This window comes from Lithobates pipiens, unplaced genomic scaffold (genome assembly GCF_037356315.1).
Source record: "Lithobates pipiens isolate NorthernLeopardFrog02 unplaced genomic scaffold, aLitPip1_a1.2 Scaffold_13, whole genome shotgun sequence".
NCBI classification, from domain to species: Eukaryota; Metazoa; Chordata; class Amphibia; order Anura; family Ranidae; genus Lithobates; species Lithobates pipiens.
The window spans coordinates 242,314,812-242,333,764 of NW_027507718.1; the positions used below are offsets into that span (position 1 = coordinate 242,314,812).

The 18,953-nt window shown below is 42.1% G+C and overlaps 1 protein-coding gene across 8 annotated transcripts in view; it reads left to right on the forward strand.

Moving 5' to 3' along the window:
• The window catches only part of ANKRD17 (ankyrin repeat domain 17), a 217,824-nt gene that overhangs the window by 174,721 nt on the left and 24,150 nt on the right, over positions 1-18,953 (forward strand). For all 8 annotated transcript variants that reach the window (XM_077476428.1, XM_077476431.1, XM_077476429.1 and 5 more), the window contains 6 exons: positions 33-128; positions 6,520-6,636; positions 6,748-6,919; positions 7,582-8,014; positions 10,807-10,959; positions 13,798-13,947. In XM_077476428.1, coding sequence (XP_077332554.1) covers positions 33-128; positions 6,520-6,636; positions 6,748-6,919; positions 7,582-8,014; positions 10,807-10,959; positions 13,798-13,947 — 1,121 coding nt within the window. The remainder of the gene's footprint in view (positions 1-32; positions 129-6,519; positions 6,637-6,747; positions 6,920-7,581; positions 8,015-10,806; positions 10,960-13,797; positions 13,948-18,953) is intronic.

Below are 18,953 nucleotides of genomic sequence, written 5' to 3' on the forward strand. Positions count from 1 at the left end.
TTCCATTTAGCTGTATTTTCTTTGTGTTGTAGGGTCATGTTAAAGTGGTACGTTACCTTGTGAAAGAGGTAAACCAGTTTCCCTCAGACTCTGAGTGCATGAGGTATATTGCCACCATTACAGATAAGGTAAATTGATATGAATAAATCATTGACTAATACACATTCGATGACATTCTCAAATCGAAGTTTGTTTTTAATTGTTGTATTTGTAATTTCCTGAAGTTATATTTTGCAAAAGGCACCCTTAAAGTTGGTTAGTACTGGATGAGTAAATTACTGTTGATTTAGCATAATGTATCCTCTTAACAAGTTATTGTTTTGAATCTCATTTTAAACACAACTTGAGTACAATTTTAGTGGTGCCGTGTTCTGCAGAACAGAAGGTTTTCCCTTAGTGTTTAGGGTAATTTTTTATTTATTTTTTCTACAGTTCTCTCTGATATATAACATTAGGTTCCACAGTGCATGTCATTTATAAAAACATACAGTATAATAGCTTGCTTCAGAGTGCCATTTGGCACTCAGCTGACTGGCCACGGGTTTTCTCTCCTGATGTGATGGCTGCGGGGGAGGTGCTGGGAAACCCTCACTGACATCAGCCAAGAAGAGGGGGGAGGACACTGGGCAGTCACGTGAGCGCCAGACGATGCTTATTTTTATAAATGAGATGCAGAAGGGGAGGATCAGTGAACTGACAAGCAGAGGGGAAGGGGATAGAGGGAAACAGACGCAGGAGATCAGGCTACAGATGACTAAGGCACATACAGATGACTGTCAGGTCTCAGCAGCCCTGATATATCGGAGTCAGCGCAGAGAGGGGAGGGTAAAAATGTGCAGGATCAGCTGGGTATTACAGGTGGGCAAATGACACGGCATAAGCGCTGTGCTGTATAACATGCTTTAAAGTGGTTGTATACCTTTTTTTTTTTTACTTTTACCTACAGGAAAGCCTGTAATGAGGCTTACCTGTAGGTAAAAAAAAAAATCTCCTAAACGATATTCCCCTCGGTATGCGCCGCTGACTGCAGCGGCGCATGCGCACAAGGGGATTCTCGGCTGAAAGTCCGGCAGTGGCCGACCGGCCGGGATAAAATCTCCCGCGCGCATGGCAGTGACGATATCGTGGCTCCGGCCACTCACAGCGCCGGAGCCACGATACCCGGGCCAGATGTCGGGGCCTCGTTCTAAGGTAAGTATTTCATAAAAAAAAAAAATTAGCGGGTTTACTACCGCTTTAAGGAAACGGGTTTTATTTTTTCGAGGTAACAAACACTTTAATGCATAGAATGCATTATGGTGAAAAACCTTAAGGCTTTAGAATCACTTTAATGCTCTGTTTTGCACAGAGCGCCCCCAATCCTCATCGAGACTGATTCTTACCTTGGCAAACAAGATATTTGGGGAGCACACCCTAAAAAAATGCATAAAGATGGTGCTGCCATAAGACCAGTAAGTGGGCTTAAGCTTGTGACCAAATCCCCATATTTTTTGATGTTTTTTGAAAATGTCTAGGTGTTTTTAAAAAGCCTTGCTGGAGGTAAATGTTAGCTTTGCATGTGTGCGCTGTAATATTTTTGTTCTGTTTTGATTCTTACCCTGGTCTATCCAGCAGTCTCCAGATCAGAAACCATCCGTGTTTACCTTGGGGACCTCTCCCAGATGCCACTGGTTAGGGGTCAGTCTGTAATGTTTGCTTGGGGCACTAGATCCTGCGTTTAGGCACTTGCCTTGACATGTTGCTATGTGTGTAATTGGCCTCGGTGCTATAGAGGTCTAGGGCTGTGATCTTCATGGTTCCCAGATCCTAAAGATCCCTTCAGTTTATGCCCACTGCCACTTGCGAAGCCTAGACCCCTAACAGGCCCAGTGACATGGAAAATCTATAGAGCCTTTGGAACCATAAGTATTTTTTATGTAATTTTAAAATTTTGACATTCTTTTCCCTTCTGCACTTAGTCCCACGGTGATGCCGCAGTTGCAGCACACCTCCTGCCTGACACACTTTCACCTGATATTTGATAAAACCGTACATGCTTGCTGCAATTCCTGCTGCTTCTGCTACAGGAAACATAACCAAGGAACGGGGTCGGTGCCTGGGTTATATCGGCTCCAGTAGGGATGCACCAAAATTTCGGTACGCTGAAAATTATCAGCCGAAAAAGGTGTTTTTGGTATCGGCAAAAAGAAAAAGGCTGACACCAAAAGGGGGGGGAAGGGTCGCCCATTTCGGTAGTGTCAACCTGGTGCGCCCAGTCCTCCACTCCTCGCTGCGATCTCCTTAAGTCACGGAACTGAATTGTAGGGGCCGCAGTAGGCGAGACATGGTTATTGCATCCCGGGCAATTCAAATACACTCGGTGACACACGGAGACCACCATTCTGATCCGGGCACTTGCAGGCTGCATCGATCTGATGGGCACTGGCGATTCAGCATTGATCTCTTGTATCTGTTCATCTTTTGTATCATGTCTGCTAGAGATGCACCAAATGGAAATTTTGCTAATACTATTAGCAATGTAAGTTTTTACGTTGAAGACTGCGGACATGATGCAAGAGATAGAGACTGCGTTTTTCTTGACCTTTTTTTGCACTAAAAATGCCAATAATGGCCAACAATAAATTTATATTTAAATTGATATTAAAAAGTTGAATACAATGTTAAATATAATGTTTTGGTCACCAGTTCTCAAAAAGGATATGGGGGAACTGGAGAACATGCAGAGAAGGGCAATCAAACTGATAAGAGGCATGGAGGAGCTCAGCCATGAGGAAAGATTAGAGGAACTGAATTTGTTCATTCTTGAGAAGAGGAGACTAAGGGGGGGGGTTATGATCAACCTGTTCAAATATATAAGGGGTCCATATAGTGAACTTGGTGTTGAGTTATTCTCTTTACGGTCAACCCAGAGGACATGGAGGCACTCTTTACGTCTAGAGGAAAAGAGATTTCATCTTCAAATATGGAAAGGTTTCTTCACAGTAAGAGCTGTGAAAATGTGGAATAGACTCCTGCCTTAGGTGGTTATGGTCTGCTCATTAGATTGCTTTAAGAAAGGCCTGGATACTTTCCTGAATGTACATAATATAACTGGGTACTAACATTTATAGGTAAAGTTGATCCAGGGAGAATCCGATTGCCTCTTGGGGGATCAGGAAGGAATTTTTTCCCCTGCTGTAGCAAATTGGAGCATGCTCTGCTGGGGGTTTTTTTTTTGGCCTTCCTCTGTGGGCATAAAATTGGGTATATTGGATTGTATGATATTTTTTATTGTTTTTAAGGTTTAACTGGATGGACTTTGTGGACTGGTGTCTCTTTTCAACCTAACTATTTAATACAATTATATATAATATTAATATTTTTTAAAACCTGTAATTTTCGGTTTTCGGCCTAGTGCATTCTTAATTTTTGGTTTTGGCACCCAAATTTACATTGGGTCCACCCTTATGTTCTAGGCGTGCAAACCCCAATACCTTTCACATACTTTCTGTGAGTGCCTCACTGTGGATTCCCTCGCTTTAGCAACAGCTAATCACAGGTGCAAGGGAGCTGGGACAAAAAGGCCAAATAACACAACACTCGCTCTTCCAATGGCCTACAGGTAACTTAAAACCTTGCTCAGGTTAAAAGCAGTTTCCTTGTCCTAAAGCAATGTCTTATAATACTGCTTCCCTTCTGTCTCTCTCTTTACTTAATATCCTTGGACTGCCCTATATGTCGATCCAGACAGACAAGTTTCTCCCCGTCATGGTGGATCTCCAACTTTACCCTAGTGTTCGGAAAGTCATTCCTTCCCATACCCTGGAAGGTGGTAAGGGGATGCTAGCTTTACCAGCCCTGTGGAAAATTTACAATACCCTAAGGCTGCATTTACACCTGAGCGTTTTCAGCTCTTAAAATGCTTGTATAACGCCAGAAAAAAGCACCCAACAAGCAAAATTCCATTCATTTCAATGGCACCTGTTTACATCTGAGCATTTTGTCACCTGAAGCAAAACACCTGAACAATGCCTTAAGCTCAAAAAAGAACATGAGCTTCTAACGGGCAGATTACAGGCGGTTTTCAGCTTTTTGCATTGGTGACCTGTACAAAATTGCAGCAAAAACGCGTGACTTTGAACCGCTCATGTGTGAATGCAGTCTAAATGTCCAGCAAACATGATCTTTAGCAGAATCAAGACTCTAACCTCTAAGACCTATAACACTGGATGCCTCCTTGTCCCTGCAACACTAGATCCCTCTTCTGCAAGGTCATCCAGTCAGAGTGCAGTCGAATAATGCCACTGTAGTGACTTACACCATAAAGAAGGCTCCAGACTTTGAGCCGCCCTAAAAAACAAATTAGTAACTTTTTGGGCTGAAATTCACCTTCCAGATCTCTTATGCTATCCACGTCCCTGTTGTGGGCAGACAGACATCCTAAGCTGAGGGAATGATCTATCTCAAGCTTTCAGAATGTCTATCGGTGATGGGGGGAAATCCCAGATGTGGACACCCTGGATTCTTCATCAACTGCTGTGCAAGATGGTGGTAAAAAGGGTTCAGGTGATCCCTCTCACACTGAATTCGCTCAGGGCGACATGGTATACTGATATTCTCAGACTCATGGCAAACCAGCTTTGGCTCAAACAGGCCAGATTTACTGATGCAAAGTCCCCTATTTCAATCTGATTCATAGAGGCTAGCATTAATGGCATGGCTGTTGAAATCTACGTTCTGAAGGGTATGAGGTATATTTGATTCAGTCATTCCCACCTTGGAGTGAGGAAATTTACCTCCCTCAAGATCTATTATTGCACATAGAAGGCCTGTTTACGTGGACACTTCTGAGTTGCAGAGTCTATGGTTTATCTTTTGCACTTCTTCAAACTGGTCTTGACCAGCATCTGGCTCTGTCACCTTGAGATCTGAACCTGGTGTTCTCTGTACTCCAGAGACACCCATTTGAGCCAATCGGAGGTTTCTTCAGGAGACCTCTTGTAAGATTGCCTTTCAAGTGGCAATTAAATCTGTTGGGTAGGTTTCTGAGCCTTTTCTTGTATTGCACAGGGACAAGGTCTTGAACCCAAGGTTGTAGTTTCTTTCCACCTCAGTGATATTCTCTTTCCTCCCTTCTGTCCTGCTCCTAAAAATACCAAGGACATTTTCTTTCATTGCCTGTATATGGTCAATCTACTTAGCAGCTAAGTATTCTATTTGCAAAACTGAGTCTTTGTTTTTGTCCTTCATACAAACTCAGAGGACTTCCTGCCTCCTGCTTTGCCTTTGCTGGTTGGATTAGACAAGTTATTTTCAGGGCCTACACCCTTAAGAATACAATTCCTCCCTCCCTTATCAGGGCTCATTCCACCAGATCTGTTGCTTGATGCTTTGAAAGCCCAAAAACCTATAACTCAGATTTGCAAGGCTGCCACCTGGTGCTCTGTTCACACATTTTATGGGTTTTAACAGGTGGATATTCAAACCTCAGCTGATGCAAGTTTCAGCCACAAGATTCTTCAAGTTGTCATCGGAGCATTATTTTCTTGTATGCTAAACATATACAGTTTAGGTCACAGTCTGGGCTGCTACATTCAGGTAATTGGTGACTAGCAATAGCTTTGCTGCACATGGTTCCTAGGAATACTCCTAAAATCCCACTCACTCTGCTTAACCAGCTTTCTTTATTTTCCATTTTATTTTGAATTCTTCAATCAGCGCTTTAAAGGATTCTGTTATAAGAATATAAGCAGTGCATCCGGATCAGTCAAATTGCAGCTAATTGGAGAAGGACAGTAAATCAACTGAATCCTGTATTCCAGGGCCATGTTCTGTGTTGAATCAACTAGAACATGTTGTGACTTAAATTTCCAGAATAGCCTATTTCTTTCGGTGTAAAGCATCTTATAGCTAAAAGCCTTGACAGCTGAAGCTGCCAATAAGACACCTTTTATTGTATTTTGAGGGCTGATATATTTTTGGTGATGCACTTGACGAGTGTTAAAAATAAAAAATAAAAAAAAAGCACAAAAGAAAATGTTTTTTGTCATCCAAAAATTGAATTTCTGCGAAATCACTTTCCTCCACATTTGGCTTCTTTCAGGAGGGAGGGGGAGTGGATACCCGTCAAATCCAGGTAACCGCTCCCACTTCCGGGGGAAAGATTGCTGCAATCTTGTGCAGCGATCTACTATGCAATGTCCAGCCCCTCCTCCGAATTCCTTATCTTGGTGGACAGTACAGAACCCTTCCGGTGTTCATTGCTTGATAAAAAACCGAAGTCTCACTCAGGTGGATTTGTTTAGCATTTACTAGGAGGTGCCCTAGCCAAGTTCTAGCCAGGTATTCAATCTCCTGAATGTAGCCTGCATATAACTCCATGGTTTACACAATCATTTCACTGAAGTGCATGCTTAGAAATTTTTCTGTGGAATTCAGATATTTTGGTAATAAGGAGAACTTTTATTAGAATGTTGGTTGCATTTTAGTCTAGTAGTTTGAGTTGGCCTTTTTTTAATAACCTATTTTATGCTATTTCAGGAAATGTTAAAGAAGTGCCATCTCTGTATGGAATCCATTGTACAAGCCAAAGACAGGCAGGCAGCAGAAGCTAACAAGAACGCTAGCATCCTCTTGGAAGAGCTTGATTTAGAAAAGGTAATCCATGTGAAATACATGAGCTCTTGGCACATCAGTGCTTTTAAATTATTCTGTTATAGTTTTTAAATTCCCCTAACCTATACAATAACTTTCTGAATTTTATTTTAGCTACGAGAAGAAAGCAGAAGGTTGGCGCTGGCTGCAAAGCGAGAAAAAAGGAAGGAAAAGCGGCGAAAGAAGAAAGAGGAGCAGAGGAGAAAACTAGAGGAAATTGAAGCCAAAAATAAAGAAAACTTTGAGCTTCAAGCTGCTCTTGAGAAAGAAAAGCAGAAGATTGAAGGTAACTAATTGTGTTTTGTGTTTTTATTGGTCACCTCAACAGGTACCATGTGTGACCTTGTAATATTTATACCAATAAAACGTAGCTATTTTTTGTGCTTGATATTTGAATTGCACTATTAGGTTTAAAGAGGAGGGCCGGTTTAAAAAAAAAAAAAAAAAAAAAAAATTTTTAAAGTCAGCAGCTGCAAACACTGTAGCTGCTGACTTTTAATAAGCAGACTTACCTGTCCAGGGCGCCCGCGATGTCGGCCACCCGAGGCTGACCCGTCCCTCGGTCTCGGGTCTCCGCGCCGCCATTTTGGCTATACATCTGTTTTCAAATGCAGTATGTTCCAATAAACTTTGGCATATAGATTATTTTTCACATTCCCTTGATTAATAAAACATTGAACACGCATTTATATATGCAAAAATAAAGATGGAAGGTGGTGTACACAGGTGTTCAATATTTAAATCCTATAGCTCACATAAGGTTATTCAGATGTTGCCATTAGGTTTTCTTTTTAACAGTATATGTGCATTTATGATAAACTTACCATGTGCATATGTTTTAAAAGCAACAAAAAATGTTGGTAGTACATCTGCTTTCTAGAAACTTTGATTTATAGCTGTGAAATGAATTTACACTTAAAATTCATAACGTTTTATTTACTTCTCTAGATGAGCCCCCAGTAGTTACAGAACCACCTAGTGCAACCACCACTACCACTATTGGCATATCTGCTACATGGACCACTTTGGCGGGTTCGCATGGAAAAAGAAACAATACCATTGCCACAAGCGGCACAAAGCGGAAAAGCAGAAAGAACAAAATAGCAGAAAACGTGCAGATTATATTTGAAGACCAGCTTCCCATTTCCTATGGGCAGCAAGAAAAGCTAAATGGAGAGTCCAAAAGTAGTAGTACCAGTGAAAGCGGAGACAGTGATAACATGAGGATCTCCAGCTGCAGTGATGAAAGCAGCAACAGCAGCAATAAGAGCGACAATCATTCTGCCATCAATGACAGCAGTTTGCAAAGCAAAAAGAAACCATCGGTGCTTGTCTCCTCTCCAAAAGAAGAAAGAAAAGTATCATCTAAAACCTCAATAAAGTAAGTGTTTTTTTTTTTTTTTTTTTTTTTTTTTAAATGCAGACTTACTAAAAACCCTGAAAAGTAAGAAAATTTAGCTTGACTTATGGAAAACGAATTTCCCATTGGCTTGTACTTTGAAAATGATGACTGTGCACATAGTGTTCGATGCAATGTGTGAAACCACTGTCAGTGTTACAAAAGCAGTAAAATGTCTGTATTGCTCCAGTCAATTTTGCTGTACAAATTATTTTGTAAAAAGGAATCAAAACTGTTAAATCTTAAGACACTGCCAGAATATTCATACACCCTGGATATAGGCATGTTCCTTTAGGTAATTTGACACCAGCAAAGCTTTAGAGGATATGCCCCCTGGGCACCTCATCTATAGCCCTACCTCACTCTGAGTCCTCAGTCTCTAATGTCCGTCGGACCTCTTCTCCTTCACAGAGAAAATCGCCCCCGGCTCAACTAATTTTTTTATCCTTTGTTTTAGTTTTGATTATTTAATCCCTCGCTGTCTTGAAATGCCAACACAGAAGCAGTGTATCCAGTTTGCGCAACCTCTGTAGAATTTGGAAGCTGTACCTGGCTACCACATTAAAGTGACGACCTGTTAATGGTGCTTTGGGCATTGGATCCTGCATGGGCTCTCACCTTGGCATTTGGTCAGACATGTTAGTCACAGAGCACTATACAGGTCCAGGGCCATGATCCATCACTATGGAACCCAGTTCCTGAGGATCCCTTTTGAGGATATGCCTACCGTGCCGGGCAAAGCCTGGACCTTTCGTAGCCTAGCGTTGTGGACAGGTAAAACGGGGTCACCCTGTGTCTTTGACCATTACTTTAAAGCAGGGCAATGTGTACAATGTATTGACTTTAATGTGCAAACTTTTCAAACCTGGTGCTACAATTCGACTACTCAGAGCTTATTCTCAGGTGAATGACAAGCTATTACATCACACCACTGGTCACATACTTGATTGCGTCTTCCACATAGAGCTCTTATAAGGTGCTAGGGCAGACTGCTTAACAACATCTCTAGCTGCAATTTCAGTATGTCATACTGCAGCCAACTTGACTAGGACACAACAACCACCAACATGATCCTGTATTTCAGGATCATACTGTCGCATACAGTGCCTTGCGAAAGTATTCGGCCCCCTTGAACTTTTCAACCTTTTGCCACATTTCAGGCTTCAAACATAAAGATATAAAATTTTAATTTTTTATGAAGAATCACCAACAAGTGGGACACAATTGTGAAGTGGAACGAAATCTATTGGATAATTTAAACTTTTTTAGCAAATAAAAAACTGAAAAGTGGTGCGTGCAAAATTATTCGGCCCCTTTACTTTCAGTGCAGCAAACTCACTCCAGAAGTTCAGCGAGGATCTCTGAATGATCCAATGTCCTAAATGACTGATGGTGATAAATAGAATCCACCTGTGTGTAATCAAGTCTCTGTATAAATGCACCTGCTCTGTGATAGTCTCAGGGTTCTGTTGAAAGCGCAGAGAGCATCATGAAGACCAAGGAACACACCAGGCAGGTCCGTAATACTGTTGTGGAGAAGTTTAAAGCCGGATTTGGATACAAAAAGATTTCCTAAGCTTTAAAAATCCCAAGGAGCCCTGTGCAAGCAATCATTTTGAAATGGAAGGAGTATCAGACCACTGCAAATCTACCAAGACCTGGCCGTCCCTAGGTCTGTCCATAGGACAACAATCAGTCGTACAATGCACAAATCTGGCCTTTATGGAAGAGTGGCAAAAAGAAAGCCATTTCTCAAAGATATCCATAAAAAGTCTCATCTAAAGTTTGCCACAAGCCACCTGGGAGACACACCAAACATGTGGAAGAAGGTGCTCTGGTCAGAAGAAACCAAAATCGAACTTTTTGCCCACAATGCAAAACTATATGTTTGGCATAAAAGCAACACAGCTCATCACCCTCAACACACCATCCCCACTGTCAAACATGGTGGTGGCAGCATCAAGGTTTGGGCCTGCTTTTCTTCAGCAGGGACAGGGAAGATGGTTAAAATTGAGGGGAAGATTGATGCAGCCAAATACAGGACCATTCTGGATGAAAACCTGTTGGAGTCTGCAAAAGACCTGAAACTGGGATGGAGATTTATCTTCCAACAAGACAATGATCAAAAACATACAGCAAAATCTACAAAGGAATGGTTCACAAATAAACGTATCCAGTTGTTAGAATGGCCAAGTCAAAGTCCAGACCTGAATCCAATCGAGAATCTGTGGAAAGAGCTGAAAACTGCTGTTCACAAACGCTCTCCATCCAACCTCACTGAGCTTGAGCTGTTTTGCAAGGAAGAATGGGCAAGAATTTCAGTCTCTCGATGTGCAAAACTGATAGAGACATACCCCAAGCGACTTGCAGCTGTAATCGCAGCAAAAGGTGGCTCTACAAAGTATTAACGCAAGGGGGCCGAATAATTTTGCACGCCCCACTTTTCATTTTTTTTATTAGTTAAAAAAGTTTCAAAAATCCAATAGATTCCGTTCCACTTCCCAATTGTGTCCCACTTGTTGGTGATTCTTCACAAAAAATAAAAATTTTATATTTATGTTTGAAGCCTGAAATGTGGCAAAAGGTTGAAAAGTTCAAGGGGGCCGAATACTTTCGCAAGGAACTGTATATATGTATTGTACCACTTTGTTTTTCCTTTTTCCACTTGTGTATGAAGCTGTTTAAAAGAAATTACCTATATTTAGGTTTATAGCATTCTACTTGAATTGTTGTGTAAATAGAACATTAACATGGTGTTTTGTTCTGGTTTGAAGGCTATCCGAATCGGTTATTGAAACCAGTAATTCGCTATCTACAAGCACGAAGACTGGGCCTTCTCCGCTTTCATCTCCCAATGGAAAATTGACAATAGCCAGTCCCAAGAGAGGGCAAAAGAGGGAAGAAGGCTGGAAAGAGGTGGTCAGAAGGTGTGTTCAAATAACATTTTTGTTGTAAAAACTTTGTCAAATTACTTTGCATGGTGGCTTTTTCAATTGAAATGTAATTCTGTCCACTCTTTTGCGTTAACGCGTTTAATTTATTGCACACATATCTTAATCATGCATTATGGAACACAGACAAAGTATTCATAGAGCCTAGGTTATAGGCTCCCCTGGATGCCTGCCCTACTCTACCCCACTCTTGATTTTTTTTTTTTTTTTTTGCTAGTGTCCTAAGGTGATGAACCTCTTCTCCCTTATGCCGAAATCACTCAGCGTAAAGTTTATTTTATCTTTTGGATTCTTTAGTCAAATCATTGCTGTCTTGTAATACCATAAGAAGTAGCACATATAGAGCAGTGCAGCCTTGGTATAACCTTGGGAGCCATACCTAGACCCCATGACAAAGGGATGACCTGTAATGTTGCTTTGAGCAATGTATCTTGCATGGGCGCTCACCTTGGCATTTTGTGCAACACATGCCGTTGGCTGCAGAGTACTATGCAAGTCCAGGGCTGTCGTCTGTGCCCATGGAACCCAGTCATTAAAGATCCCACTGGGGTGTATCCTCCGTGACAGGCGAAGCCGGATCCCTAGATTACGACACAGGGTCATGGGCAGGTAAGACGGTCATCCTGTATCTGAGTGTGTTACTATAAAAACCTGGGCTATGTTTAGTTTAGTGTAAACGTTTCCAACCTGGCATTAAACCCAACCACTCAGAGCTTATTCTTGCCTATTTACTGCCACTTTTGTCTAGAGCCCTGAATAAGGTACTCAGGCACTTCCTTTCACCTCAAGGACTTCACTATAGGCTGCTGTACATCCAGGTTCTTGTGTTTTTTCTTCCAGACACACTTGCCACCTGCTCCATGAGTACCTCACAGGGAATTACCCTTACTCATAGCTATTTTGAAAAGCAAACGAGAGAGCCATGGAAGAAAACTCACATCTGCTCTGTCGAAGGCACTTGACCACTCAACCTCACAAGCAGCCTGCCTGAGAAAGGCAGATTTTTTTTTTTTTGTCACAATTTCTAAGATAATGAATGGCATTAAGACCCCTTTCACACCACACCGCCGATGGCGTGGGCGGTAAATCGCCGCTATTTTTAGCTGCGTTTTACCGCCGGATTTGCGGCGCATTTCGGGTGCTAGCGGGGCGCTTTTACCCCCACTAGTGGCCACGAAAGGGTTAAAACCGCCGGCAATACGCCGTAATAGCTGCGTTTGCCGGCGGTATTACAGCGCTGCCCCATTGATTTCAATGGGGAGCAGCGGTGGAGGAGCTCCAAAGAAGCTGCTGGCAGGACTTTTTTCTGACGTCCTGCCAGCGCACCGCTGTAGTGTGAAAGCCCTCGGGCTTTCACACTACACACAATCGTGCAGCTTCTTTAGGGCGTTTTGCAGACGCTATTTCTAACGCTATAGCGCCTGCAAAACGCCCCGGTGAGAAAGGGGTCTAAGGGCTTGTTCACGCCATACGTGCATGAAAACTTATGGGTACTGAAGGGAAAACTGTACAGATTTCATTTGCAGAGACATAAGACATAAGTTATTCATGCACGCTGACATCAGTTTTCATGCGCGTCAGTTATGTGCTCTTATTCACACCAATGTTGATGTCATGTCACTCGGGCTAAATCGGGTTATTGCATCTATTGTACATTCCAATCAAGCTGCATTTATGCCAAATCCACTGCGATCAATTTAAGAAGGCTTTTCCTTAATATGCAATCACCAGCTGAGAAAGTAGTACCTAGGGCCCAGCTTTCACTAGATGCTATGAAGGTGTTTAACATTGACTGGATATAAAAAGTCTACACACCCCTGTTAAAATGTCAGCTTTCTGCGATGTAAAAAATTGAGATAAAGATAAATCATTTCAGAACTACTGCCACCTTTTTTAATGTGACCTATCAACTGTACAACTCAATTGAAAAACAAACAAATCTTTTAGGGGGGAGTAGAAATTAAAAAAAAAATGTAAATTAAAATATGGTTAAGTATGCACGCCCTTAAACTAATACTTTGAAGCACCTTTTGATTTTATTACAGCACTCAGTCTTTTTGGGTAGGAGCCTATAGGCATGGCACATCTTGACTTGGCAATATTTGCCCACTCTTTGCAAAAACGATTGCGAGGGCATCTCCTGTGCACAGCCCTCTTCAGATCACCCCACAGATTTTCAATTGGATTCAGATCTGGCTCTGGCTGGGCCATTCCAAAACTTTAATCTTCTGGTGAAGCCAATCTTGATTTGGATGTATCTGCATTGCAGATTCCTGTGCAGAAAAAATTGGCATGTTATGGTGTGAACAGTGCACAAAGGGAACCATTGTTTTTGTTGTGCCCTTGCACTATGGTCTGAACAAAGCCTAATGCAGCCATCTCTTGTGTCTTGCAGAGTGAGGGAAAACTTTCTGATCAGTGATATATACCAGTGTTCTCAAATATTTATCATAATTTTAGCTAGATCAATTTTTCATTTAATTTGTGTGTCAGTGACATTGTACTTTGTAATTACTGAGACATTTTAAAATCCAGTTTACGTTTGTGATCATATAGATGAGGAGAAATAAGTTATGTTTGGAGGCTTAGACACAATGTGTTTTTTTATTCCAAAATTAATGATGCCTCGGTGTACCATCAGATGTTCTTTTTTTAGGTTTTATTTTATAAATGTTTCTGATATTTGTGGGAGTAAACATTGAACAATGATCTGCACTCCAATTTTAGTGAATCAACTGCAATGTGTTCTTAATTTATTAAAATCATTACTATAGAAGTGTGCAACTTTTTCATGTAAATGTTTTTCACTTTTAGGTCCAAGAAAGTATCTGTACCATCCACAGTCATTTCACGGGTTATTGGAAGGGGAGGCTGTAATATCAATGCTATCCGAGAGTTCACAGGAGCACATATTGACATAGATAAACAGAAGGACAAAACTGGTGACAGAATCATAACAATCAGGTAAAATACATTATAATTCATTTTTAAACAGCAGTTGTTACAATGAGCAGATAAGTTATGCAGGTCTACAGGCAGTAATAATCTGAATTTAAATACATATACAAATAAGAGGGAACTTGCTGTGCCAAGAGTGCATTTTAGCTTTACTAGTACTTCTTTTCCATGGTTTTGTATACAACTGTAAATCTACTTCTGGTTGTCATCTGGCCAGACCTTTTCAGGTGTTTGGGTCGAGAACATTATATCCAGGGCCTACAAACTGCCTTCACTTCACCTGTTTTTTTTATTGTCAAGCTTGCTAGCATCCCTGCATTGATTGGCAGAGATTAAAATTGCTCTAGCACAGCTCCAACCTGAATCGGCCCAATGCCACTGCAGTGGGTTGCATCCTCCAGAAGTCCTGCTGGAGGCTGGGGTTTGCAGGACATGGTCCTCTTTGATTCCAGGCTCAACAACAAATTGAGCATGTTTGTCTCCAAGTCCAGGGATCCTCTTGCCTTTGCAGTGGATGCAGTAGATGCCTTGATGACCATTTGAGATCAGTTCAACATGATCTATGCTTATCTGCCTCTTACACTATGTCCTTGCCTACTCTATGTATTTGAGGTGGAGAGCAACTTGAGTATTCTGTTCTCACCAAATTGCCCCGGGGGGCATGGTGTCCCGATCTCTTTAGGCTCATGGCATACTCCTGTAAGCTATTCCAGATTGTATGGAATTTTTTGTCTCAAGGGCCACATTGCCACCCTGCTTCTCAGGTGCAGGTTTTAATGGCTTTCCTGCTGAAGCTTGGGTCATGAGAGAGAGGGGGACCGTGGAATTGGGTCATCCCTACACGCTTGAAAACTTGCCTTGCGGAAGTAAAGGTGACAAGCTTTTACGTTGGAGATCTTAAAGTAGAATTCCAGGCAAATCCTTGCTATTCATAGAAAAGCTCCTTCCCTTCTCCTAACACCTATTCTGACTAACCTCCTGTAAGCGAAGATCTTTATATTTTACCTATTTTCAGGCCACTTAAGTTTTATCGCATTACCTGGCTCCCCTGTCATCCAGCACCAGCTGCAAGGGAGAGGAGGAAAGGCTGACAACAGATGGGCCTTAGGAAGCTTATGGGTGGCCTTGCCACTCCCAGGCATTGCCAGTTGTTGTGTAGCACTCTCTTGGTTTCACTGCAGCCACCGCTGGCTGACACTGGAGATCATGTGACCGAATCGACCTGAAAATGGGTATGAATATTTTTTTTTCTCCTTACACTGGCTAGTCAGTATAGGTGTTGGGAGCATTTTTAGGTGAAGTTATGATTTTCCTGAAATTCTACTTATTTTAAAGGTTTTATTTTTCTTCCCAATGTGATTTCTTTCAACTTTAAAGTGGAACTTTAGTCAGAAAATTAAGCTAGATCACTTCAGGCTGGCCCCTTTTGCAAGCATAGCTATGTAAAACACTAAAAATAAGTGCCTGTACAGTTTAAAATACAGTAATACTGTCTCACCCTGCGCTACACATACTCAGTTGCTCTCTATTTTTAGGCATGTTTAGACATTGCTGAATCTGTAATGGCCGATCTGCTGATGGCTTTAAAGTGGCATTAAACTCTCCTTTCCTTTACAGCCAAGGAAGATGCTTCTCTTTGATCTGCAACTGCCATTTTGCTATACATGTGACACCAGCCATTTGTTATAACGGTTTGCCTGAGTGCACAAGCAGATGTGACAGTTGGCAATCCCAGCATTCTAGGAATGCAACTTTTTTTTTTAAACCGTTAAATTTATGGGTTTAGTTCCATTTTTTTGTTTCATTTACTGCTGCTCAGGGGGGCTCTGGGCTTCAGCAAAATGGCAGCCTCCAGCAAGAAGAAACGGGAGCAATGATGATGGCAATTTATAGCGCATAATACATTTGGTAGCAGAATTATTAAAGTGGAATGTATGTTCCTTGCTAAAGAACTTTTTTTTTTTTTTTATATCATGTTAGCGGTAAAATTTCGCTTTTACCATGGATATTATTCTTCATAAACTCTGTGCTGCTGTTAAACATCCTAAAGAGTTTCCTCTCCTAGGTCTGGATGTGGTAAACTAAGAGTTTATCTTGGCACCCTTTAAACAGTCCAACTGTTTGTTGTTCCTGAAGGTCCTTGTAAGGTATGACTGGGCAAGGTTCCTCATTTCACGATTAAAGCACACTCCACTAGATCCGTTAGTACTTTACAGGCTTTCCAGCATCAGGTATCGTTTTTCTCTGATTTACAAGGATGCCACCTCATCTTCTGTTCACACAATATGCAATACTTCCCTCTGTTTCAAAGGTCCATTGCCTACAAGGTGTCCCTGGCAGCCAACGGTTTTCTGGCTTCTTTTGGGTGCTGGTGTTCTCAGATAGTGCCCGCAATTGAAAGTGCCTGCGTGTGCACAGTATGGAATTGCAATCCAGCTGATTTGCCAATCAGCTGGCTTGAGGTAACCATGGCACATGCACACATTATATCGTGCTTCCCCAAATAACCTAGCGTTATTTTCCATCAGGGCTAGAATGTCTTAGTTTTAAAATGCTTGTAAAATCTTATAATTTACTTTTACAGTAGAATATAATGTACAATGTGTGTTTCTGTAATATATTTGTGGGGAAGAGAGCTCCAGCTGGTCACTGAAGCCCATAGTGGCACTATAATGAAGTCACTTGGCACAATTATATTACAGAAACACACACATTGTACATTATATAATACTGTAATAGCGGATTATAGGATTTTACAAGCATTTTAACTCTGTTCACACTGGGGATTCCAGTCAGGCAGGAAAAGAGAGGGGGAGAAAAGACGGAACATTACATAGTAAGACCTACCCCAAAAACTGACAAAATTAATATAAGACTCGGGCTTATTTTTGGGGAAACACGGTAGGAGGTATCACTTGATGGGAGATATCATTTCACAGGCACAATTGAAACATATATAAACTGTGGCGGGAGACCGTAGTTAATAGTTGTGCATCGCTGCTGCTATAGGGTGGCTTGTGGCTGTGTTGAAGTGGCTTGTGGCTGTGTTAGTTTTGTCTGTGTCTTTCACGCAGGCAAAACCGCCATTCAACACACAACCCGCCTTGCAACACAGAACCGGAGCATCAGCACACTGTAAAGCTGCCCTGCAACAGTGAGGTACACTCTGACAACTACGGTCTCCCTACACTGTATAGGTTTCAATTGTGCTGTGAAATGGTATCTCCCATCGAGAGATGCCTTCTACGATGTGTGCATGTGCCATGCTTAAGTCAGGCCAGCTGATCGGCAAATCAACTGGAGTGCCCTTCAATACTGCAGACTTTTCGATGGAGGGCACTATCCGATAGAACACCGTTCTTAAGCCATCTTAATTGGCCAGTGTGGGATGTCGCCATTCTCACTCATGCACAGTTGGTTACTTATCCAAGCACACAGGCGCAGTCTGCCTACTCCCAGTTTTTTTTGTTCAAACTTTACCACTTAAAATTTTTCCAGGTGGATGTCCAGGCCTCAGCTGATGCCAGCTTCAGTCATAATGTCTTTCAGGCAGCTGCCAGAAGGAATAGGAGGTAGAATTAGGCTGGTTACTCTGCTGGAAGATTACTGTGATTCTGTTTCTAACATCCTTTCCCTTTTAGGGACAATCCCCTGGAAACTGCTTTTGAGGAGTTAATCTCTGGTCATAGATGAGTTTCACACTTCTAGGTGTGGTTATTGGATCTGGCAACATGCCCATGTTCTCTACTCCCCATAGCTTGGAATTTAAAGGGATTGTAAAGTGAATTATTTTTTTTTTTTTAAATAACAAACATGTTATACTTACCTCCACTGTACAGCTCCTTTTGCACAGAGTGGCCCCGAACCTGCTCTTCTGGAGTCCCTCGGCGGCTGTCTCGGGTTCCTCCTGCAGGTGCTTCTCACGTTCATGCGAGCTCCCTTGCATGGTGAGAAGCATCTGCGGGTGCGCTCCCGTGATACAGCCGGCGGCTATAGCCACTCGCTGTATCACACGGCCCCGCCCCCCGGCGCTCCGCGTCAGTGGATGTGATTGACAGCAGCGCGAGCCAATGGCTGCGCTGCTTTCCATCCACTCCAGCCAATCAGCGGCCAGACTGAACGGTGGAAAGGACGTCGGGGGACGAGCGCAGGACTTTCGAGGGGTGAGGTAAGTAAAACGGGGGGGCTGGGGGTGCCGGGACTGTCAGATGTTTTTTCACCTTAATGCATAGAATGCATTAAGGTGAAAAAACATTTACATTTACAACCCCCTTTAATAGAATTAAGGACACCATTGAGAAATATCTGCCAGTTTTATGTAACAACCCCATTAATGCCCGGGTGCTATCCAGGGGTTTTAGAGCAGTGTTGCATAGAGCTCCCGCTATTGGTAGGACATTGTCCCCTAGTCTCTATACCAGTAGGCCCACATTGGTTTCAGTTCAAGGGATCATATCGATGGGATAGTAAATGTCCACGTTGCCCTTATGTGAAACGGGGGGGATGCCATTCATTCTACTTCTCAGAATAAGGATTTCTAGGCCTCCACATCCATTAATTGCAAGACTAGGTAGTCACATGTGAGCTATGTTCTGTACAGTATGTGGGTCATACTACCCGCAGGTTGAGAGATTGGCTACTACAAGATCATTTATATGATATAGCTAAAGATCATTCAACCAACCGTGCAAGGCATTGGAATTCATGTCATAAGGCTACCAGTAGCTTGTGTATTCAGGGAGTGGAAAAGCTGGTGTTATCTAGGGGAGGTGACAAATTTAGACTTTTGTGCAAAAGAAGTGTATTGGATTTTCCAGCTCAACACTAGAAAGCCCATTGGGCTCACTTTTGAGTGGGACATCTCACACTTCTATGAATAGATTGCAGCACTACATTATTTGATGTTTGGCTGCGTTGTCTGTCCTTGTCTCCATTCACCTCTCATTACTCTTCCTTTTTTCTCTTTACTTTCTCTCTACTTTTCTCCTTACCTCTCCTTCTCTTGCTGTCTT